The sequence below is a fragment of the Myxocyprinus asiaticus genome, chromosome 1 (assembly GCF_019703515.2).
Source record: "Myxocyprinus asiaticus isolate MX2 ecotype Aquarium Trade chromosome 1, UBuf_Myxa_2, whole genome shotgun sequence".
NCBI lineage: Eukaryota > Metazoa > Chordata > Actinopteri > Cypriniformes > Catostomidae > Myxocyprinus > Myxocyprinus asiaticus.
The window spans coordinates 54,453,606-54,480,221 of NC_059344.1; the positions used below are offsets into that span (position 1 = coordinate 54,453,606).

At 39.2% G+C, this 26,616-nt stretch overlaps 1 protein-coding gene across 4 annotated transcripts; it reads left to right on the forward strand.

Moving 5' to 3' along the window:
* Positions 1 to 26,029, forward strand: LOC127445147 (uncharacterized). Of its 4 annotated transcripts, XM_051704988.1 has the most exons (14): positions 1 to 270; positions 1,567 to 1,611; positions 2,043 to 2,084; positions 4,185 to 4,235; positions 6,738 to 6,782; positions 7,214 to 7,255; positions 7,474 to 7,512; positions 18,147 to 18,227; positions 18,390 to 18,521; positions 19,578 to 19,625; positions 19,835 to 19,930; positions 20,024 to 20,048; positions 20,688 to 20,770; positions 25,034 to 26,025. In XM_051704988.1, the coding sequence occupies exons 1-14, from the start codon at positions 216 to 218 to the stop codon at positions 25,039 to 25,041; spliced, it is 792 nt and encodes a 263-aa protein (XP_051560948.1). In that variant the 5' UTR covers positions 1 to 215; the 3' UTR covers positions 25,042 to 26,025. The 4 variants fall into 4 exon arrangements, with proteins under 4 accessions (XP_051560948.1, XP_051560977.1, XP_051560967.1 ...); XM_051705017.1 differs by lacking the exons at positions 2,043 to 2,084; positions 4,185 to 4,235; positions 6,738 to 6,782 and having other exon boundaries at positions 25,034 to 26,029; XM_051705007.1 differs by lacking the exons at positions 4,185 to 4,235; positions 6,738 to 6,782; positions 7,214 to 7,255 and having other exon boundaries at positions 25,034 to 26,028.
* The last annotated feature ends 587 nt before the right edge of the window (positions 26,030 to 26,616 follow it).

Consider the following 26,616-nt stretch of genomic DNA (forward strand, 5'->3'; position numbering starts at 1 on the left):
CCACTCCCACAGCTGCACCACCTCTCTCCAGTCCCTAGTCCACCACCCTCTGTACAAGCGGCTGTGCTTCCTGTACCTCTTTGTCTGAGGGAAGTGCTAAAATAAGCATTGGAGTGGCTGGATACAAGCACATCTCTTCTCACCACTTTGTTGCTCTGCTCTGAAGCAACAGGCTTTCCTGGTTGATTTTTTTGCCATAAAAGAAGAACTGTGCCATGGATAAAAGGATTGCAGCCTTCATCTATTCCTGTATCCTCCTCCTGTGGACAGGTGAATTAAGCTTTTCCTAAATAGCATGCCATGAGGTTAGCGGTTGTTTTGAGGTGTTAAGGAGGGTTTTAAGTTTGATAATGACAGCATCTTTATATGATGATGTGTGCATGGTGTCTCAGAATGATGGTCTTTCAATAGAAATTGCAAATGATTTGATATACTATATAACACAGCTTTATTATACAGTATAATATAACATAGTGTACATAACAGAATGGATATTGTGTAAAATCCTGAGTGGGGTTTTAACATGAATGAATTTAACATTAACTTTAGCCAGCTTTTGTTAAATACGGATTAAATTTGAGATTTTGTGTATTTGATTAAGATTGTTTTGTGTTATATTTATCTTACATTCTTATTTACCTTTTTAATAATCTTTATCTTAAATCTCAGGCCTGAAATAAACGTACTTTTGCAGAAACTGCACATAATTGTGATAAGAGCATTAGACTGTTTCTGAATCTGACGACATAGTTAATTATCTAAGATATTTGTGGAGCACATGCCCTTATTTTACTATATTTGTGATTAAGAGTAAGATAAGTGCATCTCTTTTCAATAGTCGAGTTCAGTTGTCACCAGTGGAGCACCGAAGGCAACACCCAGTTGTGTAGGAGGAGAGGGCAAAAACAACTATGTCATTTACATGTTCTTTCCTTTTTCTGCAAGAATTATCCATTCTAATTAGCTTACTACATCCACAATACATTAAATATGAAAAGAGATGTTATTAGTACTCTCACTTTCCGGATTTATCTTAAGACATTATTTGTAGATATATTTTCTCTGCTGTGTAGCAGACAGTCCCGTAGACATCAGCTGTGTTTACCTTACATTCACTAGCGGTGTTAAAATCCAAGAGTCAAGCAAAGGGTCACAAGCACAGACAGAGTACAGAATCTGGTTTGGGGTGGACAGAAAATGTCAGCACAGCAGAAAGGTCCCACAAGCCCACAGAGGGCCGAAGCCTGACACAGGATGTAGCTTTTCACACGTCTGTTGATATGTAGAGAAGATAGTAATGTAAGAGTACAGTATATTGTAATTCTGACCAATGGATGTGACATAGAACATAAATCTGCCATATTAAAGACAAGTAACAATAACCTGTTATACAGTATTGTAATATAACTCACACACAAACACATGCCACTTTGCAATAATGGTGAGTTATTCAGTTGAATACCATGCTCAGGTTGAATATGTTCAGTTGATTTTGCCACTAACATTGAGACTTAATTTATATCTTTTGTTGTTGTTGTTGTTGTTGTTGTTGTTGTTCAACTACAGGTGCTCATTCAAATACTGAAGGCACTGGTACTTCGCCACCCTCCAGTGAGTTTGTCTTAAAATATGTCACAGATCAACAAAACAGTTTTCCTTCCTGTAAATCTGTTTATCATAATTGTGGCTAATATATACTGTACATATATCAAATTAAATATAATTAAAAGTGATAGGAGGCAGCCCGCACTTTTAATTGTTTATGACATTTTAGCAGCAACTCTCTCAGTCACTGCATTTTTACTCACTTTAACCACAACCCCTCGCTCCAAAGCCCCGCCCTCCAAAAACATGTCAGTAATCCAAAATGCACAAAATGATTAATAGGCAGAGAGGCTTTATAATTGGCTAGTTTTCTAATTGACTAGTTAAAAAAGGCACAAAAAGCACTGCAAAATGTCTGTTAAATAGGATTTCTTCCGAGTTTGTTCAGTGAATGGTGTCAGTGACCATGAGACTTGTTTTATATCTGTTTTATACAGCTGGAACAAATCAAAATACTGCTAAACCTAGTTCTTCACCAGGTGAGTTTGTTTTACAGTCTGTCACAGATGAACAAAACATTTTTCCTTGATTCTGTTTATCAAAATATTGGCTTAAATCCTCATTGATTTTAAGTTTCATTTATTGACAATTTTCACCAGAACTAATTTACAATGTAATCTAGTTAATCTTTCAGGCCAACACCTAGTGGTGTAAGAGGAGAAGGTTATTTATTTATTTATTTATTTATTTATTTATTTTAGGTTAGTTTGTATGTTATGTACCAGAACTGAGCTGATATATTAAACATGGCATGTTCAGCATTTGAGTTTGGAAGAGCTTTTCTGGTGAAGGAATAGTAATAATAGTTATTTAATTGTAAGTAACAATAATCTATTGATAATGCCATAACAAAAACCCACACACATCATTTTGCACTCATGATGAATTTCTCCTGTTTAAAACATCTAATAAATACAAAATATTCACAACGGAAATTCTGTTTAAAGGAATGTTCCAGGTTCAAAACAAGTTAAGCTCATTCGACAGCATTTGTGGCATAATGTTGATTACCACAAAAATGTTTTTCGACTTGTTCCTCCTTTTCTTTAAAAAAAAGCACAGATCTGGGTTACAGTGAGGCACTTACAATGGAAGTGAATGAGGGCCAATTTTTGAACAATAAAATACTCACTTTTTCAAAAGTATAGCCACAAGACATAAAGGATATGTGTGTAAACATGATTTTAGTGTGATAAAATCATGTACTAACCTTTTCTGTGTAAAGTTATAGCCAATTTTACAACTTCGTTACCATGACGATGTAATGTCAACAAACCCTAAAACCCTAAAAAAAAAATTAAAAAATACATTTTAAAAACTTTACATCTTACAAACAACTTTTAACAGAATAATTAATGCAGTGTCTATTTACACTAACTCCACCCATCACTGCTCAGACCAAACTCAAGACAGCCATGACAGATTTATTTGGGTTCAGCTGCTGATCAAATGAATGCGGGAATATTTGAATTTTTCACAATGGCGCGGAGACATTAAACTGGTTAACAGATTAGACATTTAGTGGATTAAGAGATTGAATAACTAAGTGACTATTTGCACTCCAGAAGTCTGGTGGAAACACAGGATTTTATGATAGTAGTAAGCTCTGGGTGTAACGATGGTACGTGTATGTGTTGTCATGTTGGAGATCCAGGTTCGAATCTCACCCCTTGACATATTTTTTCACATGTCTCTACTCTTAATATTTCCTACAATACTAAATAAAAGAAATTCCCCACAGAGATTTGGTCACAGTGAAGGTCATGGAGTTGAGAGAAGGATTTGATCCAGATAAAATTAACCATGGTTTTACTGTAGAAATATTGTAGTAAACATGTGTTTTGGTGGAAACTATATAGTTTTGATGTACTAACCATGTTATTACTACAGTAACATGTTGTTAATAGTAACCATGTTTAATTTTGTGGTTACTATGATTTTACTAGAAAAATATAATGGTGATACTATGGTTACTGTTGTAAAACCATGGTTAATTTTTATAAGGTAAGGTTAGGGGTTGGTGTAGGGTGTCTGTGGGACTCCAAATAAACATAATAAAAATGCTGCAGTGATGCCATTATAATGTATGTTAGTATTTAAACAGGGGTGTAAGAGTATATGCCACTATTTACACTAGAGTGCAAAGAGCATCGAATGCTATTTGCACTTAGTGCAAAGAAGATGCTTGTTGTTGATTTTTACACTTAGTGAAAATAGCATCTGCCTTTATGAAATTATAAGTTTTACATTTCTGTTTTTAAACCCTCCAAAAATTGGTCACATTCACTTTCATTGTAAGTGCCTCGCTGAAACCCAGATTTGTACTTTTTTTTTTTCTTTTTTTTTAAAGAAAAGGAGGAACAAGTCAAAATTATTTTTTGTGGTAATCAATATTACACCAAAAATGCTGTCAATTGAGCTTAACTTGTATTGAACCCGGCACATTCCTTTAAGCAGGTTTGCCTCTGTTTACAGTAAGTATGCTTGCTACTGTTCAAGTAGGTTTGCTACTATGTTATGCATATGAATTTGTTCAATGGTGTCATTGACCAAGGGATTTGGTTTATGGTTTTATGCAGTTGAAGGTGCAGGTGCAAGTACCTTTAATCCTAGTTCTGCATCCCCTGAAGGTGAGTTTGTTGTACAGTCTGTCAAAGATCAGCAAAACTGTTTTCCTTCTATTATTAATTCTGTTAATCAAAATTTTAGCTTCAATCCTCATTGACTTTGCTACTGGTTTGTGAATTCACATTGTTCACCATAACTAATTTAAGATGTAAAAAAAGAAGATGAGCGTTGTAATCATCACTAAGTGTGAGAGTTGTCACACTTAGTGGTGTAAGTGGAGAAAGCTAATAAATGGTTCTTTTCAATTTCTTTTTCTGCAAGAATTTACCATTTTATTGGCCAGTTACTGACGTCATACAGAGAGTTTCACATGCCAATGTCATTGCATTAAATGTATCCAAGAACATTGATTACATCCTCTCTCATCTCAATCAGCCAGTGATGTTGCTCAATAAATTTTTTTTGAAGCTTGTATGTTTGCGTTCCAAAATGGATATTTTAAACATGGCATGTTCAACGTTTGAGCTTGGAAGAGATATTCTTCAACTGGTGAGGGTAATAATAATAGTAATATAAATGGAAAGTAACAATAATCAACTAACTTGCCATAGCAGAAACTCACACACATACACTACTTTGCACTCATGCAAAATATGCTTAGAAAATGAAAAATTCTAAATATACAGTTGCAATTGAAATTATTCAACCTCCCCAAGACAGTATGGATTTACAAAGGTAATCTTTTCTGATGACCCAGAATTTTTACACTTTACATCTATATCAGTTGAGTGACACATTCAGAGTCATAGTGTGAATATATAACCTAATATTTTTAAATAGCAGGATTTTTTAAAAATACAGCCATGTCATAATTATTCAACCCCTATTGCATGTAGCTGTTTCTTAAATATGTAAGGCTACACAAGTAATTGTTTTAAAACAAAGTCATCAATCTGCAATGGCACTTATTTAAGTTTTAAAATTTAAGTTTAGCGTTGTAAGCAAAAATTTATTTCTATGCAAAAAATGCAATTAAAAATAAGGTGTCTCAAAAGCTAATAGAGGAGATGATTTCATTACACAAGAAAGGTCATGGCTAAGAGTACATTTCCAAGGCACTTCAGTTTCCAATAGACAAAGATGGCAGCACCATTCATACATTTTTTAAATATGGTACAACAGCAACCTTCTTGGGGTGTGGAAGAAAGCAAAACTTCACCAAGGGAAATGTTGACTTGAATATTCAAGAAGTAATTAGGAAAGACCTGTGGAGTCCTGGAAGAAGGTTTTATAGACGTATGACACTAAACTGAAAATGAGTTTTAGACCCATGGGTCAGCAGTACGTCTGGAGTAAGATGATGACAAGAACGACACCATCCCCACAGTCAAGCATGGAGGTGGGTCAGTCCTGTTATGGGGGTGTTTTGCGGCTGCAGGAAACGGCTATCCTGACTATGTGACTGGCACCATGGATTGTTTAAGGTATCAGGCCATTTTGGCATGAAAAATGTGATGCCTTCAGTGTGTAAATTGAAGCTCGGTGATCACTGGACTTTCCAGCAAGTCAGTAACACCAAGGATACATCTAAGTTGTCCAAAATCTGGTTCAGGGATAGGTCGTGGAATGTCCTTAAATGGCCCTTTCAGTCCATCATTAAAATCCCATTGCAAACCTTTGTTGGGATTTCAAGGAAGCAGTGGCAGCACAGAAACCAAAGAATGTCAATGAGCTGGAAGCTTTTGCTCATGAGAAATTCTAATAGAGAGGTGTCCGAAGCCGAGAACACTTACCTGAAACATTTATTTGCTGTTGTTAAGGATAAAGGATGCTCCACAAATGATTGACTTTGGGGGTTGAATATTTTTGACATGACAGTTATGGAGAGAATTAGTTATTTTTTATTTTAAAATTTGGGTAAACTGAACTCTTTGTTCTCAAAATTACTCAAATGTGTATAAAAAACTTACTTTGACTGTTTACTGAGGTTTTAGTTGATGTGTTTTCATTCACATCACCAGAATGTATTGCTGTTCAGGGGGGGCTTGAATAATTTTGAATGCAGCTGTATATGTATTGCTATAGTACACAATATTCACAAAAAAACCAAATGCAAAGTCAATGAGGTTTTTAGCCTTGGTTTAAAGGGATAGTTCCCCCAAGAATTAAAATTCTCTCATCATTTACTCACCCTCAACCTTATATACACAGAGGACTGCAAAGTATATTGGGCCATATTTTAAGAGCACTACTTTTCACACGTCTGTTGATATGTAGAGAAGATAGTAATGTAAGAGTACAGTATATTGTAATTCTGACCAATGGATGTGACATAGAACATAAATCTGCCATATTAAAGACAAGTAACAATAACCTGTTATACAGTATTGCTAATATAACTCACACACAAACACATGCCACTTTGCAATAATGGTGAGTTATTCAGTTGAATACCATGCTCAGGTTGAATATGTTCAGTTGATTTTGCCACTAACATTGAGACTTAATTTATATCTTTTGTTGTTGTTGTTGTTGTTGTTGTTGTTGTTGTTGTTCAACTACAGGTGCTCATTCAAATACTGAAGGCACTGGTACTTCGCCACCCTCCAGTGAGTTTGTCTTAAAATATGTCACAGATCAACAAAACAGTTTTCCTTCCTGTAAATCTGTTTATCATAATTGTGGCTAATATATACTGTACATATATCAAATTAAATATAATTAAAAGTGATAGGAGGCAGCCCGCACTTTTAATTGTTTATGACATTTTAGCAGCAACTCTCTCAGTCACTGCATTTTTACTCACTTTAACCACAACCCCTCGCTCCAAAGCCCCGCCCTCCAAAAACATGTCAGTAATCCAAAATGCACAAAATGATTAATAGGCAGAGAGGCTTTATAATTGGCTAGTTTTCTAATTGACTAGTTAAAAAAGGCACGAAAAGCACTGCAAAATGTCTGTTAAATAGGATTTCTTCCGAGTTTGTTCAGTGAATGGTGTCAGTGACCATGAGACTTGTTTTATATCTGTTTTATACAGCTGGAACAAATCAAAATACTGCTAAACCTAGTTCTTCACCAGGTGAGTTTGTTTTACAGTCTGTCACAGATGAACAAAACATTTTTCCTTGATTCTGTTTATCAAAATATTGGCTTAAATCCTCATTGATTTTAAGTTTCATTTATTGACAATGTTCACCAGAACTAATTTACAATGTAATCTAGTTAATCTTTCAGGCCAACACCTAGTGGTGTAAGAGGAGAAGATTATTTATTTATTTATTTATTTATTTATTTTAGGTGCAAGTACCTTTAAACCTAGTTCTGCATCTCCTGAAGGTGAGTTTGTTGTACAGTCTGTCAGAGATCAGCAAAACTGTTCCCTATCTGTCACTCACTCGACGTTGTGTCGATGTAGTGACACTAGGGGTCACTCTTGGGAGCCCGAGACACCTCTGGTCTTTGATAAAAGGCCAATGAAAATTGGCGAGTGGTATTTGCATGCCACACCCCCGGACATATGGGTATAAAATGAGCTGGTATGCAACCACTCATTCAGATTTTCTCTTCGGAGCCTAACGGTCATGCTCACTGAGCTGAATTCTACTGTTCATTCACCTCTGCTGGATCTGACGGCGCATTTCAGCGGCTTCTCCCTCCTCTGCACTGGTGCACTGCAGAGAACGCCCCTGGGCACTTCGGCAGAAAACAAAGAGAGTATATTTTCTGAAAGAGCTTTTCCTCTAAAAGAGTATATTTCTCTAAAAGAGCGACACACATGGAACATCTTTTTAAAGACGCGTCTTTTTAAAGATGCTTTTCCGATTGTGTGTTATTCCTGGTTGCGGTCGTTATCTCTCAACTTCGGATGGCCATGATCGCTGTCTTTCGTGTCTGGGCGTGACCCACACGGAGGCAGCGTTTGTGGATGGTTCATATTCTCATTGCAAGAACATGACCATGGAAACATTGCAGTCGTGGCTTGCTTTCGTAAGGAAAGCCATCCCAGTGGCTCCCCACCTCGGTCCTTCTACCTACGGGTATGAGGCCAGCGCGGCTAGCACTGGGGGTGATTTGGGGACCCCAATGGGATCACCTCCGCTGGGTATCCCCCCGCGGACCTCCCATTCCCCAGCACTCTCGTCTGCCCCAGTTGGGCTTCCGGATGAGTTCGCCGGCTCGGCTCACGGAGAGTCTGGCTTCTTGTTTGGAGCCCGCGAAGATGATGAGCTCTCAAGCGCAGCATCGGAGAGCGGGCTTGTCCAGTCGGACGCAGAAGCCTCAGCTGGGCCCCCCCCCGGGACAGTCACAGGCTGATGCCAAAATGACAGACATGCTTTCCCGGGCGGCCGCGAGCATCGGGTTAGAGTGGAACCCTCCACTCTCCCCTGAACCTTTGCGGCTTGATGATTGGTTCCTGGGCTCGCGGCGCCGCTCAAAGCAGCTACGCCCCGCTCCAGTGCCTTTCTTCCCGGAAGTGCACGAGGAGCTGATGAAATCGTGGGAGGCACCTTTTACTGCCTGGCCCCGATTCCGCAGTTCCCCCGCTCTCACTACCCTCGATGGCGGGGCGGCCAAGGGCTATACGGTGATTCCCCCGGTGGATAAGGTGCTCGTGGTGCACCTATGCCCGCCGAGCGCCACCACCTGGCACGGACGCCCTAAGCTCCCATCCAAGCCCTGTAGGCTCATGTCGTCCCTGACAGCTAAAGCCAACAGCGCTGCTGGACAAGCCGCCTCTGCCCTGCACGCCATGGCTCTCCTGCAGGTCCACCAAGCCAAGGCGTTGAAAGAACTGCACGAGGGTAGTTCCACCCCAGATTTGATGCAGGAACTGCGCTTGGCGACCGACCTTGCTCTCCGAGCGACGAAGGTCACGGCACGGTCTCTCGGGCGGACGATGACCACATTATTGGTCCAGGAGCGCCACATTTGGCTTAACCTGGTCGAGATGGGTGAGGCCGACAAGACACGGTTTCTTGCTGCCCCCATTTCCCAGGCTGGCCTATTCGGCGACACCATCAAGGACTTTGCCCAGCAGTTCTCGGCGGTGAAGCAAGATCCCGCTCCCTGTCTGCTCGTCGCCAAGGGCGTCCCCCTGCGGTGACTGCACCGGCTCCGCTGCAGCCCGACCCTTCGGCCCGGCCCCGGTGTGGAGCTCACTGCAGGAAGCAGACGCCACCCCGATGGAGGACCGGGTGGAAAATCTTTTGTTGCCTTTTTGTTTGATTTTGCCGCATGCCCAAGTGGCTGCGGTACCCAACAGTTCAGCAAAAGAGTGGTTTCCTTCCTCCCTGGGTCACATACTCGGTGTGCATGGTCATCATCTCGACTACCATCCATGGGTTTTTCCTTGCAGGACTGGCGCTCCAGTGGTGGTCTTTCCGCCCCTGAGCGCCCAGCTGTGGCACACAGCCGCCCCCGATGTGGCAGTCTTCACGGGTTATGAGGACAGGCCTCTTCCTCCCCATCCCAGGCTGTTCCAGGGGTGGTCACAGGGAGCCAGATAAGTGCTTCGGTGTCCCTAGACTCGAGCTCCGCCCCGCCGCGTGGCCCCACCTGCCGGTAAGTCCGACGACGTTGTCCCCTTGGTCCCCCTTGCACGGAACTTGGATGCGTGGCTTGCACTTTCCGATCCGTTGCGACGGCTGATCCGGACCGTCCGACTCGGCTACGCAATTCAGTTCGCCAGGTGCCCGCCCAGGTTCAGCGGTATTCACTTCACCTTGGTCAAGAACGAAAACGCTGCTACCTTCCTACGGAAGGGCGCGATAGAACCTGTCCCTCCAGCTGGCCTGTTTGAAGGCTTTCAAACAGAAAACAGCAGTTCCACTGAAACTTTTTCAGAGGCTCCTGGGGCATATGGCATCCTCGGCGGTAGCCACCCCTCTCGGGTTGATGCATATGAGACCGCTTCAGCACTGGCTTCAGACTCGAGTCCCGAGATGGGCATGGTGCCACGGGACACATCGCGTGGTCATCACGCCGGTCTGTCACCGTCTTTTCAGCCCTTGGACCGACCTCTCGTTTCTACGGGCAGGTGTTCCTCTAGAACTGGTCTCCAGGTGCGTCGTGGTCATGACAGATGCCTCCAAAACGGGCTGGGGCGCTGTTTGCAATGGGCACGCAGCCACCAGCCTGTGGATGGGCCCACAACTGCATTGGCACATCAACTGCCTCGAGTTGTTGGCAATCCTGCTCGCCCTGCGGAGGTTTCGGCCGTAGATCTAGGGCAAGCACGTGTTAGTTTGGACAGACAACATGGCAACAGTAGCATATGTCAACCGCCAAGGCAGTCTGCGCTCTCATTGTATGTCACCACTCGCCCGCCATCTCCTCCTCTGGAGTCAGCAGCACTTCAAGTCGCTGTGAGCCACTCACATCCTGGGCAACCTCAACATTACAGCGGATGCTCTGTCACGGCAGGTTACCCTCAGAGACAGTGGAGACTCCACCCTCAGGTGGTCCAGCTGATTTGAAGTCGATTCGGACGGGCACAGGTGGACCTGTTTGCCTCCCAAGAATCCTCCCACTGCCTGCTCTGGTACGCCCTCACCGAGGCTCCCCTCGGCATAGACACGCTAGCACACAGCTGGCCCCCTGGCCTACGCAAATATGCGTTTCCCCCAGTGAGCCTACTTGCACAGACCCTGTGCAAGGTCAGGGAGGACGAGGAGCAGGTGGTTCAGACGTGGTTCTCGGACCTCACGCTCCTCGCGACAGCCCCCTCCCCCGGCGAATTCCCCTGAGGAAGGACCTTCTTTCTCAGGGATGGGGCACGCCCTGGCACCCGCAACCAGACCTCTGGAATCTCCAAGTCTGGCCCTGGACGGGACACGGAAGACCTAAGCGGTCTACCACCTGTAGTGGTAGACATGGTCACTCAGGCTAGGGCCCCCTCTATGAGGTGCCTGTATGCCATTAAGTGGCATCTGTTCGCTAAGTGGTGTTCTTCCCGACGGGAAGACCCCCAGAGATGCGCGGTCGGATCAGTGCTTTCCTTCCTGCAGGAGAGGTTGAAAGGGAGGCTGTCCCCTTCCACCTTGAAGGTGTACGTTGCCGCCATAGCAGCACACCACGACGCAGTCGACGGTAAGTCCTTAGGGAAGCACGACCTGATCATCAGGTTCCTAAGAGGCACCAGGAGGTTGAATCCTTCCAGACCGTGCCTCGTTCCCTCATGGGACCTCTCTGTAGTTCTTAAGGGTCTACAGAGAGCCCCCTTTGAGCCTTTGCAGTCAGCCAAGCTTAAGGCATTCTCCTTGAAGACTGCCCTCCTGACTGCGCTCACTTCCATTAAGAGGGTAGGAGACCTGCAAGCGTTCTCTGTCAGCGAAACGTGCCTGGAGTTCGGTCTTAGTTACTCTCACGTGATCCTGAGACCCCAACCGGGCTATGTGCCCAAGGTTCCCACCACCCCTTTTAGGGACCAGGTAGTGAACCTGCAAGCGCTGCCCCAGGAGGAGGCAGACCCAGCCCTGTCATTGCTGTGTCCAGAGCGCACTTTACACATCTATTTGGATCGCACGCAGAGCTTTAGGATCTCTGAGCAGCTCTTTTTCTGCTTTGGTGCACAGTGGAAAGGAAGCACTGTCTCCAAGCAGAGGATCGCCCACTGGCTCATTGACACCATAACTATGGCATATCATGCCCAGGACATGCCGCCCCCGGTAGGGCTATGAGCCCATTCTACCAGGGGTGTAGCGGCTTCCTGGGCCCTGGCCAGGGGTGCCTCTCTAACAGACATTTGCAGAGCAGTAGGCTGGGCAACACCCAACACCTTTGCAAGGTTCTACAACCTCCGGGTGGAACCGGTTTCGTCCCAAGTAGTGGCACGCAGTACAAGCGGATAAGCCCGGGATAGCCGGTCGGGTGTATCGCTTGCACATAGCGCCTTCCACCTCCCTTTGAGCTGAAGACGTGCGCCATTAATTCCCAGTAGTGTTCACAAACTTTGTTCCCTGGTTGACTTCCTCCGAGCCCTGTAGCAGTCGAGTTTTCAGAGAGACTCGCTGCCAGCCCAGTACACGTGCTAACTAAGCGTCCTGTTCTGGTGTAGGTGCTCCGCATGTGGCGGTTCCCTGTAAGGATAACCCCATGCGATATATATCTTCCGCTAATTCGTTTCCCTATTGGCAAACTGCGTCTTCCTTGGGCAGAGCCCCTCTGCCCCAGTCTCCATGTTTGTAGTAACTCCTCCCCCGTTGGGTAGGATCTACCTTGAAGACTCTCCACATGGTTGGAAAGACCATGTGACGTATTCTTCCACTTAAATATCCCCCCTCTCTTTGGGCGAGGTGTGGTCTCCACGGTGTCTTCCCCTTGGGAGGGACACCTCCCGACTAGACCTGGCGGCCCAGTCGGATAATCCCCCTTCTTTTTTAGGGAGTGGAAAAAGAGAAGGGGAAAAGAAGCCATGACTGGGTTAAGCCTGTCTCTATCTCTTGAGTAGTCGACTTGTCCCCAAAGGGCCGTTCGACACTCATAACTATGTTGGGGGAGGTTACTTGTCGATCTGGTGTGCTGGCTATGAGGCACACAGTAGTTGGCCCACCACACACCGCCAGTACACGTAACACAGTTCGGCCAATTGTGGCATTTCGTACTGGGACCCCTAGTGTCACTACATCGACACAACGTCGAGTGAGTGACAGATAGGGAACGTCATGGTTACTTGTGTAACCTCTGTTCCTTGATGGAGGGAATGAGACGTTGTGTCCCTCCTGCCACAATGCTGAACTACCCGCTGAAATGGCCGGACCTTATACCGGCTCCTCAGCATAAAACCCGAATGAGTGGTTGCATACCAGCTCCTTTTATACCCGTATGTCCGGGGGAGTGGCATGCAAATACCACTCACCAATTTTCATTGGCCTTTTATCAAAGACCAGAGGTGTCTCGGGCTCCCAAGAGTGACCCCTAGTGTCACTACATCGACACAACGTCTCGTTCTCTCCATCAGGGAACAGAGGTTACACAAGTAACCATGATGTTTTCCTTCTATTATTAATTCTGTTAATCAAAATGTTTGCTTAAATCCTCATTGACTTTGCTACTGGTTTGTGAATTCACATTGTTCACCATAACTAATTTAAGATGTAAAAAAAGAAGATGAGAGTTAAGCTTATAGGCCGACACTTAGTGATGTAAGTGGAGAGAGCTAATAAATGGTTCTTTTCAATTTCTTTTTCTGCAAGAATTGACCATTTTTATTGGCCAGTTACTGACATCATACAGAGAGTTTTACATGCCAATGTCATTGCATTAAATGTATCCATGAACATTGATTACATCCATTCTCATCTCAATCAGCCAGTGATGTTGCTCAATAAACTTTTTTTGAAGCTTGTATGTTTGCATTCCAAAATGGATATTTTAAACATGGCATGTTCAATGTTTGAGCTTGGAAGAGATATTATTCAACCGGTGAGGGTAATAATAATAGTAATATAAATGGAAAGTAACAATAATCAACTAACTTGCCATAGCAGAAACTCGCACACATACACTACTGTGCACTCATGCAAAACATGCTTAGAAAATGAAAAATTCTAAATATATATGTATTTCTATAGTACACAATATTCAAAACAAAACCAAATGCAAAGTCAATGAGGTTTTTAGCCTTGGTTTAAAGGGATAGTTCCCCCAAAAAATGAAAATTCTCTCATCATTTACTCACCCTCAACCTTATATTCACAGAGGACTGCAAAGTATATTGGGCCATATTTTAAGAGCACTAGCGCTAAGTGCAGCACTATGCCATAAGTCATGCATGTAATGGCATTGGGCATGGCCATTAAGTTTGGTATTTTCGTACAAGCATGCACTAAGTCTAGCAGCAAGTGAGTTTGGTGAAATTATGCACTCAAAGCGCTATGGGCTGGGTTAAGTGCAATTTAATTCTGGGGTTCTTCTCCGGTTATTACACCGTCTGTGTACTTTTATATATTTCATTTCCTGTCAAGTACCACGATATAAACAAAACAGCACATTTATGAGAAGTTGGTAGTGTAAAAGGACTGTATGCAATGTATTTGAAGAATAGAAAAATAGACTTACGTGTTCTTTTGTGCATTATCTGCGTCCTTGTTTAATGTCTGGCATATTTCTATGACAGTGACACACTCCTTTTATACACATGGAAAATGTGATTCTCATCAGAATTTGGATATACACTCTGTTGAATTATAGAGAATGTAAGTATTATTAAATATATTTATCAACTGACACACAAATTATGGGTAGTATTAACAGTGATTGTATCGGCATGCACTTCACTTCTACCGGTCAATTTTGATTTTGAAAAATTTAGTTCATTTATTGAAACAAAATAATTAAAGCAAAAATATTTCTAAATGTAAAAAAAAAAATTGTGGTAAAAAAAATCATACCAAATACAAAAATTTTACTCTCTCCGACTTCTTCCAATGGCCCCATTTGAAGGGACTTAAAAATCACATATGACAACAGGTGGAAAACCTGTTACAAATTACAAATTAAATCACAAATACAATTGTAAATATTAACATCATAATAATTTTAAAAATTAACCATGACATATACTTTAACACAAATCTTATACATTTCTTTTTCATAATACGGTGATCGTCAGGGACATAATTTGATGTTCCACTATATTTTCAGAGTTCATTAAATTTTTTACCATATGTTTGTGGAATCTCCAAACTTCAAATGCAGGAACTGAATTTAGAATTTAGCGCTGAAAACAGACCTGATTTTGAAACATCTTAGCGCAATGACCTAGTTTTCAGGAAAATAGCAAATTGCACTTCGCGCCACTTCATTACCATACAATACACCCACGGTTTGCACGCATGTACCCACAGACAGCACAAACACTCCCACCCATGCCCACTGCTTTGCGCTGCCACGAAAATTGCACTTAGAATTATCACTCTAACAAAAATTGGATAAAATGTAGCACACGCTTTGTGTGCTCATGAAAATAGAGCCCATTATGTTTTATTATATACAGTAAATAAGATGCTATTAGAATTAATAGTAGCTGATTAAAGATCCTCAAATGCAAGACTAAAAAAACACTTGCATCATTTGTGTATGTGTGTGATGTGGTCCACTCAACACTCCCACATACACTACCGGTCAAATGTTTTTTCACATTTTAGAATAATAGTAAAGTCATTAAATCTATGGAATAACATAAATGGAACTATGGGAATTATGTTGTGACTAAACAAAATCCAAAATAAATCAAAACTGTGTTATATTTGAGCATCTTCAAAGTAGTCGCCCTTTGCCTAGAATTTTCAGAAATGTACTCTTGACATTTTCTCAACCAACTTCTTGAGGTATCACCCTGGGATGCTTTTTAAACAGTATTGAAGGAGTTCCCATTTATATGCTGGGCACTTATTGGCTGCTTTTGTTTATTATTTGGTCCAAGTCATCAATTTCAAAAAAACAATTTTTTTAATTAAATTTTAGATTTATAATGAAATAAATTAATATGGTGGCACAATTATATTTTTGTCTACAAAACTAATTTCAAACATTTAAGCATACGCCTTCAGATCAAAAGATTTTTAAGATCATGAGAAACATTTCGGTCAAGTGTTTCAAAACTTTTGACAGGTAGTGTAAGCCAATGATGAATTCTAAATGCTGTATCGTGATCTACACTGCTGTGGTTTAAAAGGATAGTTCAAAAAATTAAAATTATCTCATCATTTGCTCACCCTCATGCCATCCCAGATGTGTATGACTTTCTTTCTTCTGCTGAACACAAACAAAGATTTTTAGAAGAATTTCAGTTCTGCACATCCATTCAATGCTGCAACTGAATGGTGGCCAGAACTTTATAGCTCCAAAAAGCAGATCAAGTCAGCATAATCATAATCTATCAAACTCCAGTGTTTAAATCAATGTTTTCTGAAGTGATCCAGTTGGTTTTGGGTGAGAACACTTTTTTCACTGTACATCTTGACAGCAGTCTCCTTGGCGATCATGATTTCAAGCTCCTTACACTTCCTATAGTTCCATCTAGTGCTCTGCGTTTGTATGAAGCACTAGGAAGTGTAATCGAACTTGAAATCATGATCGTTCCCAGAGACTGCAATGGCAAGATGTACAGTGAAAAAGTAGTTTGCTTAAACCACTGGAGTCTTATGGATTACTTTTATGCTGCCTGTATGTGCTTTTTGGAGCTTCAAAGTTCTGGTCACCATTCACTTGCACTGTATGGACCTACAGAGCTGAAATATTCTTCTAAAAATCTTTATTTGTGTTCTGCAGAAGAAAGAAAGTCATATACATCTTGGATGGCATGAGGGTGAGTAAATGATGAGAGAATTTTCATTTTTGGGTGAACTATCCAGAAACTATCCAGAATCTGCAGAAGCGATATGATAGTTGTTGGTGAATTTTTTTTTTTCAATATTAAAGCCCTTTTTTAATATAGCTAAGTGTCCACTTTCACATTCTTCTTTTGTTTTTGGCAATTCACATTCTTCGTGTATACCGCCACCAAAATTTATAGTAAAAAAGTACTTAAATATTGATCTTTTTCTCACCCACACCAATCAGATTGCTCCTGAAAACATGGATTTAACCACTTACTTTTACTTTTTTATGCTGCCTTTTTTATTTATTTATTTATTTATTTATTTTTCAAAGTTCTGGTCTGCATTCACTTGCATTGAATATATCAACAGAGCTGGGATATTCTTCAAAAAAAATCTTTTTTGGGTGATCTATCCCTCTATGTATAAGCTTGCTACTGTCGAAGTTTTTAGCATATGAATACGATCAAAGAATGTTGCTAATGACCACGAGACTTGCATATCAGGTGCAGTTTCTGATAAACCTATTTTAAACTTTAAACTAGTTTTGAAGCAATATCTGTTTTTGTTCCATTTATTTAATCTGTTAACATAAATGCAGGATAAAATCTAGCTAAAATGGCTCATTAAATGAAAAATGTTCACCAGAACTACTTAAAGATGTACGGTAAGTCAATGCTAGTTAAACGATTACAATAGAAAAGATAGTTGTGGAGCACATATGGTCTACACACAAAAAAAAAAAAAAAAGGTTAACCTTAATTAACTGGTTTTATTCAAGTCAAAAGTAATATTTAACATTCAGTTTCCACACATTACACATTACAGTACATTCGGGATACAGAGAGTTTTACAGGCCACAACTATTGCACATTCAAAATGGTCATCGATTTCTCAGTCAGCAATTATTTATTTCTCCTGCAAGTGAAAGTGATCATGTGATTTCAATATGGCAGGGTGAGGCAGCCCACCTCTGTGTAAAATAAAATTGCTTTTATTAGAATACTGATATTACTGATGTGTCTTCATTTTATGCGAGTGTACATGATTTTAATTTCCATGAATAATATATGGGATGATTTATCATTATTATGTACATAACTCATATCTAAATGTTTAAATATATAAATAAATGCATGTTGTTCTTAAAGTGCTGTCTTCCCTATCTTTCCCTACATATGTATAACGCATTACACATTATACATATATTTATATAATTCATAATATATATTATTGTCAGCGTGTCCTGACATATTTCAAATATGCTTTTGATGACTGTTTTTTGTTTCAATTTCTAGTCATTGATTTCCAAAATATATTTTCAAGCCAAGCCCCATCCAGTCCTAAATCAGTTCCTACTATAAGCAGCCTGACTGACACTAAGTACATTTTTTATAACATCAGCAAAAAGAAAAAAGAAAATCTGTGGAGATTAGTTTTTTAAGGAGTGACATTATAATGTTTGAAACCTCTGAATTGTATTGTAGCCTCATTAACAATTGCAAATTCAAATACAACTAATAGGCAAGGCAACACAGCCTACCCTGAGAAATATTCACAGTAGTAAAATAAAGTGTGGCAAGTTGTCCCGGATTCTTGGCATGAATTTCAAATGTGCTTTTGTTGACTGTTTTCTTTTTCAATTTCTAGACAAAACACCCACAAACATGGTATCAAGTCCAGCCACATTCAGTCCAAAACCAGTTACTTCTGTAAGCAGTCAGACTGACTGTAAGTAAGAAAGAATGAAGGAAAGAATATCAATTTCGATTGTTTATTTGTGAAGAACATTTGTTTTTTTCGACTTATGCTATGGAGAGACCAGACATATACAAATCTGTAAAAGGTTAAAAACTTTGAGGAGTGATGTTAATAATGTTTACTCTACTGTAGCCTCAACAACTCAAAAGTCAAACACTACTTCTCCCACCAAAAATACAAGTCTGTCGACAAACACATCTACCAGGAATCCTGCCATAGTGGAACAACCAACCAAAATGGATGCATCATCAACACAACCTCCTGGTGAGCATTTCTTTATGTTATATCAATTTTAAAGCAAAACAAATGCAATGATTGCAAAACTGACATTTGATTAAGCAGGCTTAATATTCCTCACTGCAGATCATGTTTCGATAGCATCTAATTAAGAAGTAATTAAAGCACTACTTTACCAGTTATGAATGTACACAGGCCTCTAAAGGTATTTGTATATTTAAACCACTTAAAGTATATGAATGTCATTGCATTACATAATATCAAAACATGTTATATCAATTCAAAATATCACTCCAGTGGCATTTATTTAAATAATAATAATAATAATAATAATAATAATAATAATAATAATAATAATACGCTCTTTTCAAGCAAGACATTTCACAAAAAGAAAAATATATCTGGTCAATTTCTGTTTGTCAAACAAAGTGGGACATGTCCACACAGTAATGTGATGAACTACACCTGTGGCAAGGGGGCCTGTGTAAACTTGAGGGGAATTTGAGGGACCTACTAAAAATGACTTTGGCACCAGTTGGTTAAAGGTAATTGCAGAAATGTTAGTTCTTGTAAAGGGTCTATGATTTGTTTTCAGGTGCCACTTGGTTTAATATTTTGTTCTTAATGCACTGACATTCATACATTTTTAAGTGTGACTTAAAGCATGGGTTTTCAATCCAGGGTCCGGGGACCATCAGGGGGCTTCAAGGGGGTGCTAGGTGGTCCACAAATTAATTAATTTATTTTATTTTTTTATTTTTTTGAAAAAATAAAAATACAAAATTTTAAAGAAAGAAAAATAATATTGTAAAAAGTAAACCAAATGTTGAAATTATTGAAAATGATTACCATTTCATTTTGAAACCATGAGATTCATTTAAGTGTCCAAAATACTTCTGGGGGCCAACTACATTTTTGTACAATACACTCAGATCATTTCTTAACAGCAGGGATAGCTCACTTGCTTACTTATCCAACATACCAGAATAAAGTAAAATGGCATTCCTGTAAAGTAAAGCAGTGACTGGTTTAATATTTTGCAAAATAGAGCTGTTATGATCATTTGTTTGTTTTCCATTAAAGGGCCCCGTGGAAACCTCAATGATCAGGAAAATTCCAAAGATAGTACAGGTATATTCAGTTCTGTTATATTTCTGCCAACTTGAAAATCTTGGAAACATTTGCTTGGTTAAAGAAAACATATCTCAGATACATACAGCTACTGTTACAATAACACATTGCACATATACAGCCATTGTAAAAATTACTTTTCTTGTGCAATCCATTATGCATGTTTATTATTCAGTGAGATGTAGAGATGATCATCTTTCACTTCACAGAAAAATATCTATGGATTTTGTTGCCTGCTCTGTGTATTCTACTGGCTGCACTGATATACTTGAAATTCAAGTGCAAAAAAGTCCAGCATCGGCCAGGTGAGTGCATAAAATATGAATAAATCAAATCCCAGATATTCTTCATTTCTGTCAGTAACTGCATAAATAATCATATATTTCCCCTCTTCCCAGAAATGACTGACAATGGAACAGAGAAGTGAGTGCTTTATATACTTAAACTAGAACTAAATGAACTTCATTTTCAACACGTTATTTGATCGGACTATCAAGAGTGAAGATATTTTTGAAAACACTTTACAATAAGGTTCCATTTGTTCACATTAGTTAGAAACATAATTTAACATGAACTAACAATGAACAGTACTTTTATAGCATTTATTAATCTTGGTTAACGTTAATTTCAACATATACTAATACATTTTAAAAATCAAAAGTTGTAAATGTCAACATTAAATGCACTATGAACTAACATGCATTAACAAAGAAAATTTTTATTTTTATGAACTAACATTAACAAAGATTAGTAAATGCTGTAAAAAAAAAATATTGTAAATTGTTTGTTCATGTGGTCAAGTGACAACAATGTAGCTTACTAATATTTGAAATGTTGCCCAATGCATACCTTTTCACATAATAAAATAGTAGGCAGTACACTGGACCCATTTAAGTGAGCAGTAGCCTAATCCAAATATTAGCCATTGTCTAAAACATTGATCTTAGGATTTAGTAAACTGTGATAATTGTGATAAACTGTGAAATTAGTTTTAACCGTTTAATATATTTCAGTATTTTGATGGCTTATGTTGTCTTATGGGGTTTCTCTTTCCTGTTGCAGTGCATCTTTTCAGAGGACAGATAGTAACAAAGATGGTGTTATGCTGTTAGGAGTTAGTAAGACAGCAAGCGGAGAAGAGAATGGTAAGTCGCTTCTTTATCCACGATAATTACTGCATGAATGTATTTGAACACAGACAACACTATTGACTCAAAGACAAAGAATGAAACAACTCGCCAAAACAGATAGGCCTTAGCCCTTTTTAATCTTGTATACTTTATGATTTTATTACATTTTATGATTCATATGAAACATAAAGCATAAATAAATAATATGGAATAAGACTATTTCTAAAACACAAACAGAGAACAGAACTTCAAAGAACAAAGTTTCAGTTGGCTTCAGTTTTAACTTGAATAAACAGCATTATCTTGAGACAGATAATATATGTACATCTCAAGACTGAAAATGTATTATTAAATTACTGCACTTTTCAGGGTTGCTCTGAAATTAAAGTGATATCAAGTGACTCATCAATTACTCATCCTCATGCCATCCCAGATGTCTATGACACAAATTAAAATATCTCAGCTCTGTTGGTCCATACAGTGCAAGTGAATGGTGGCCAGAAATTTGAAGCTCCAAAAAGCACATAAAGGCAACATAAAAGTAATTAAATCAATGTCTTCTTAAGTGATATGATAGGTGTGGTGAGAAAAAGTTTAACATTTAAGTCCATTTTTACTATAAATCTCCACTTCAGCTGGCTCTACACTAGCAGACTCAGAACAACTCGATTTAGGTGGGGGTGTCACACTTAATGACTGTTTTCACTAATCTTGCCCTCCTAGTCAGTGATCCTGTCACATTTACCGATTAAATATGGAGGGAAGGTGTCACACTTAACGACTGCCTTTGACTTATCTCAACACTTCACTGTCACGCCCCATTTTTGCAGCCAATCAGCCTGAAGCTTGTGGAAATAAGAGTAAGAACACCTCCTCTGCGTGAAACATGAACACACAGGCAAATAGCAAGCAGTGTTTTGGTTACACGCAGAAAGAATAGAAAGCACCAAAAGGGGGGCCTGGGTAGCTCAGCGAGTACTGGCCCTGACTACCACCCCTGGAGTCACGAGTTCGAATCCAGGGCGTGCTGAATGACTTCAGCCAGGTCTCCTAAGCAACCAAATTGACCTAGTTTCTAGGGAGGGTAGAGTCACATGGGGTAACCTCCTCGTGGTCGCAATTAGGGGTTCTCGCTCTCAAAGCCTCTCTAAGTGTCATGCACAGCGAGCCACGTGATAAGATGCGTGGATTCACTGTCTCAGAAGTGGAGGCAACTGAGACTTGTTCTCTGCCACCCGGATTGAGGTGAGTAACCGCGCCACCACGAGGACCTACTAAGTAGTGAGAATTTACATGCACTGTATAAGCGGCATACTCTTTACTCCGTATATATGTGGCTAGGTCAGTAAGCAGCTTTCTCCACAGCAACGTAATTTTCCCGCGACGCTTGTCTAAATAACAAGCATGGCATCTGAGGAAGACTTCACTATTTTACTCTCAGTTGATTCACTTTATTTCTAGATATTCCACAGTTGTTGCTGTGTTTGTTTCCTTAACTTACTATCGCGACCTGCAGCTGAATTGCGACGCAGTTCATACAGTAAAACTCTGGGATTCCCCCAATGTACGAGCGCATATATGCGGACATTAGGGACAGTTGATATTTTACATTTGTGATGTGATTTTCCCACTGTACTCCCAGAAATGTTGAATTCTTTCTTCTGTGTTGACATGTTGTTGGGCTCCATCCTATGACATTTGTTATCCCGGTCTTTTCCACGCACACGCACTCTTCAAACACGCATCAGAATGCCACTTATGTGTTTAATGAGAGAAACCTAGGTGTGTTTAACCGCTTTCTCTCAATCCTTTAAACAGCATAAGGAAATCAGCGTTCTTGTTTACATGACGTTTCAGAATGCCGCTTTCTGCTAAAACCCTGGAATAAACCGTTTTCATGTGCATGTAAATGTGGTCAGTGTTTCAAGGCATTAACTTAGCAGGGAGTCCAGATAATCAAGTGATTAACACCTCCCGCTGAGAGATGCTCATGCGCGTTCTGTCTCCCTCTGCCTGGCCAGTTATTATGTTAATGAAGCTAACACCAGAAAATCATTGGAAAAATCAGCTAGATTAGAGCCAGCTTTACACTTTCACATTTTTCTCCTTTTATTTTTGGCTATTCACATTCTTCATGCATATCGGCAGCTACTGGGCAGGGAGGAGAATTAATAGTAAAATTATAGATTTAACCATTGGAGTGTTATTGATTACTTTTATGCTGCCTTCATGTGCTTTTTGAAGATTCAAAATTCCGGTCACCATTCACATGCATTGTATGGACCTGAGATATTCTTCTAAAAATCTTCATTTATGTTCTGCAGAAGAAGGAAAGTCATGCACATCTGGGATGGCATGAGGGTGAGTAAATGATCAGAGAATTTTCATTTTTGGGTGAACTATCCCTTTAATAGGATGTTATGTTTGGAATACATGATATATGTTTTTCTGTTAGTGTCTAAAGTAAACAATCCCAGTTACAGATAAGATGCACTCAGATATGGTTTTTGAAAGTTCTCTGAAATATGAAAACCCTCCTCCCAGCTGCGAGTTGTTGATCTAATCCTATTTTTTTCATACCAAAATTGTTCCCTTCCCCACTCTTATCTGTCCACACCCTTCCCTCCTCTGTGTTCCATCGCACTCTCCATCTCCAAACACTCAGAGGAAGTCGAAGGCTTTTAATATCTCATTGTTGATATTTTGGAGCATTTGAGCTGCTGCTCTGCAGTGCAGTGGAAGGTGTTTCCTCCAATTTATCGTGCCACCACAACGCCAGCATTCCCCTGCCTTTGCCCCATTTCCCAAAGTCCCAACTGTTAAAGATCATCGAGAGATCAAATATAGGCACTTCCACTGCAAAACGTTATCTGTTTTACACAGGGACCATTGTATGGCCCCAGAGACCTACAAAATCGTTGTATATAAGCAAAGACTTTAAAATGGATCATATTCGGCAAGCTCAGGTCAGGTAAAGTGTGTTGCTGAAAACATGCATTTTCTTTTTACTAAATAATGGTTTGAAGCCACTCAGGGATTTATGAAGGAATGAAAGGGAATCCGAATAAAATGTTGTCCATTGTTCCCTTGAAATGAAAGCTCGAATCAGTGCAGTGACTTTGACAGCTATTGTGTCCAGAATGTCAATGCCACATTGTGGTTGTGTTCCTGTTTACTTACTGTCCAATAAACAAGATAACTTTTAACATTTTGTTTAGGCACAGAGTAGTTCAGGTCTGGGCTTATTTGATTAAATCCTTTAAAGGGGTCATGACATGAGGAATAAAATTTTCCTTGATCTTTTGGCAGACAGTATAAGAGGTCATTGTTCTATAAAAACTGTGTTTACTGTAAGTTTCAGAACTTAAAACTTCCTCCTCACTGCAAAAAAAAGCATTTGTTGAAACCAAGCTGCCAAACCGACTCATTCTCTACTTCCTCCACATTGTGATGTCACACTGTGGTAAACATTTGCATCTGATCGCTTCCGCAGCAACACATAAATGCTTACTTTATACCTTATAACTTCTGTAGCCCTGCCCAGTAGCGGTAAGCAGTGAGATCGAAAAGAGAGAGCAGGTCAGTCAAGCGGAGAGAGCCAGTCATAACAGTGGGTGTTTACTGTCAAATCTTAAAGGAGAAGCAGCACCAAATCTGAGCGTTTCTGACAGAGAGTCAGAATGATAGTGGAAAATGATCTTGTTTCACAAATGTATGACTGTTTTTGTGTTTAAAATATATATATATATATATATATATATATATATATATATATAATATTATAAGTGAACCTCAAGGTACATATTAAAAGGATAAAAAAGGCATGTCATGACCCCTTTAAAATGGAGATTTGATTCTGAAAAAAAGACAACGTTGACTGAGTGAGATTTAGGAGATGGTTTTAGGCGATTCATTCTCTTCATTTGTTATTTCTCTCTTTTAAGATGTTTTTAACAATCTATTAGCAAAAAAAAAAAAAAAAGAAAAGAAAAAAAACTTTTCCCCTTACTATTTTGTCACTTTTGAAAGCATGCTGTTCACTTGTAGAACAAGGCCTCACAAATGTTTCCTCAGAAAGCACCTAAAGGCTCCTTTTTAATGAGCTAATCCTTCCCTCTAGTGGGTAGTTTATCTATTACAACAATTCTAAGAAGCACCCTGCTACAAACAATATTCCATTGACTCGTATGAATGATTTCACAAATGTATTTGGGTTTTATTAATTTTTGTTAATATATATATTTCCCTTTTCTTTATCACAATTTAATACGGCTGCAGCAAGATAAGTGGAAGAGAATACATCAGGAGAATCTGAAAAGGCTTAACATCCACACACACTGCTACTGCTCTGAAAAATAAAGAACTAATAAAGACAGAGGAAATGAAGAGTGACCACTTGATCAAGGTTTTTTTTTTTTTTTTTTTTTTTTTTAGATCAGTTGGAAATAATTTATTGGTTTTAATACCAAAGAGTATTTGTGTTTCAAGACAAGAAGTTAAAAATGTCTTGAGTTGGAATAAACTTGTTTAAATAAGATTTAAAGCACTAATTCTCCACCGTTGTGTACACTAGCTCTGATTTTCAGTGTAAATAGTGTGGAATTAAAATGTAGTAAAAATAGTAATGTGATTATATGACACCCAGTTGGAAATTAAAGTGAAATTGATAAATTGTTCCTAAAGATTTGCTGTAGTTTGAAATAAAAGTTGGTCATTTTTTTGTGCAGACTGTTTTGCAATTTTTTTTCTAGATTTCACTTTCTTATGGTTACTAATGTAGTGTCATGACAATAGCTTTCTTTAATTTGTTTCAATTGCCATTTTTATATCATTTTAAACTACCCAATTTGTTTTAAGCTCGCAGATGTATTTTTTCTTTTCCTTTTTAAAAAAAATATATATATAACTTTTTTGTAGTATAAATTGATTGTGTACTGTGTTTGATGCTGTTAAATACATGCTGTACCACCTATTACACTGGATATATTTTTTAACAGTTTTATACATTTAAGAGACTGAATTATTAAAATAATGATACTGTTTTGTTTTTTTCAATTTTTATTTCATGCACTGATACCTCTAATTAAGATCTTGAAAATCACTTTTAGAGATTAATCTTTGTATTATGCCTATTTTTGTGTCTATTTTTGTGTTCAAATGGCAACCTGAACTTCCACTAAGTTCTCAATGCACTGTGACTGCAATATATAGTGTTCATTAAAATGATTCTGAGAAAATGATGAACAGACCATTTTCACTTTATTTGTAGTTAAAGATACATCAGCCTCTGACAACACCCTTCAAATCAGACAATTACTGCTTAAAGGGATAGTTCAACCAAAATGAAAATTATCTCATTATTTACTCACCCTCATGATATCCCAGGTGTGTATGACCTCTTTCTTCAACAGAACACATTTGAAGAATTTTATTTTTTTGTTTGTTTGTTTGTTTGTTTGTTTGTTTTTTAGCTCAGTAGGTCCTTAAAATGCAAGTGAATGGAGATTTCTCTTTTGAAGGTCCAAAAATCACAGACAGTCAGCATAAACGTCATCCATATGACACCAGCTGTTAAATAAATGTCTTCTAAAGCGACACGATCATTTTTGGTGCAAATATTTAACACTTAAATATTTAAGAACTTTTTTCAAATCTAAATCATGCTACCGGTCTGCAGTGGTATGCGTGTGACGTTATCGCATTGGCATTTGAAAAACACGAGAACTGATGCACGTGAGTCACAGACGGTAGAGCAGTGCTGTTTACAAGTGAGAAAGAGGAACACTGTGCAGTAGCTTGGTTGATTTTGGTTTAGATCTGTTATTATCTGTTTCTTTACTCACAATGGTGCGTTTGTGTGC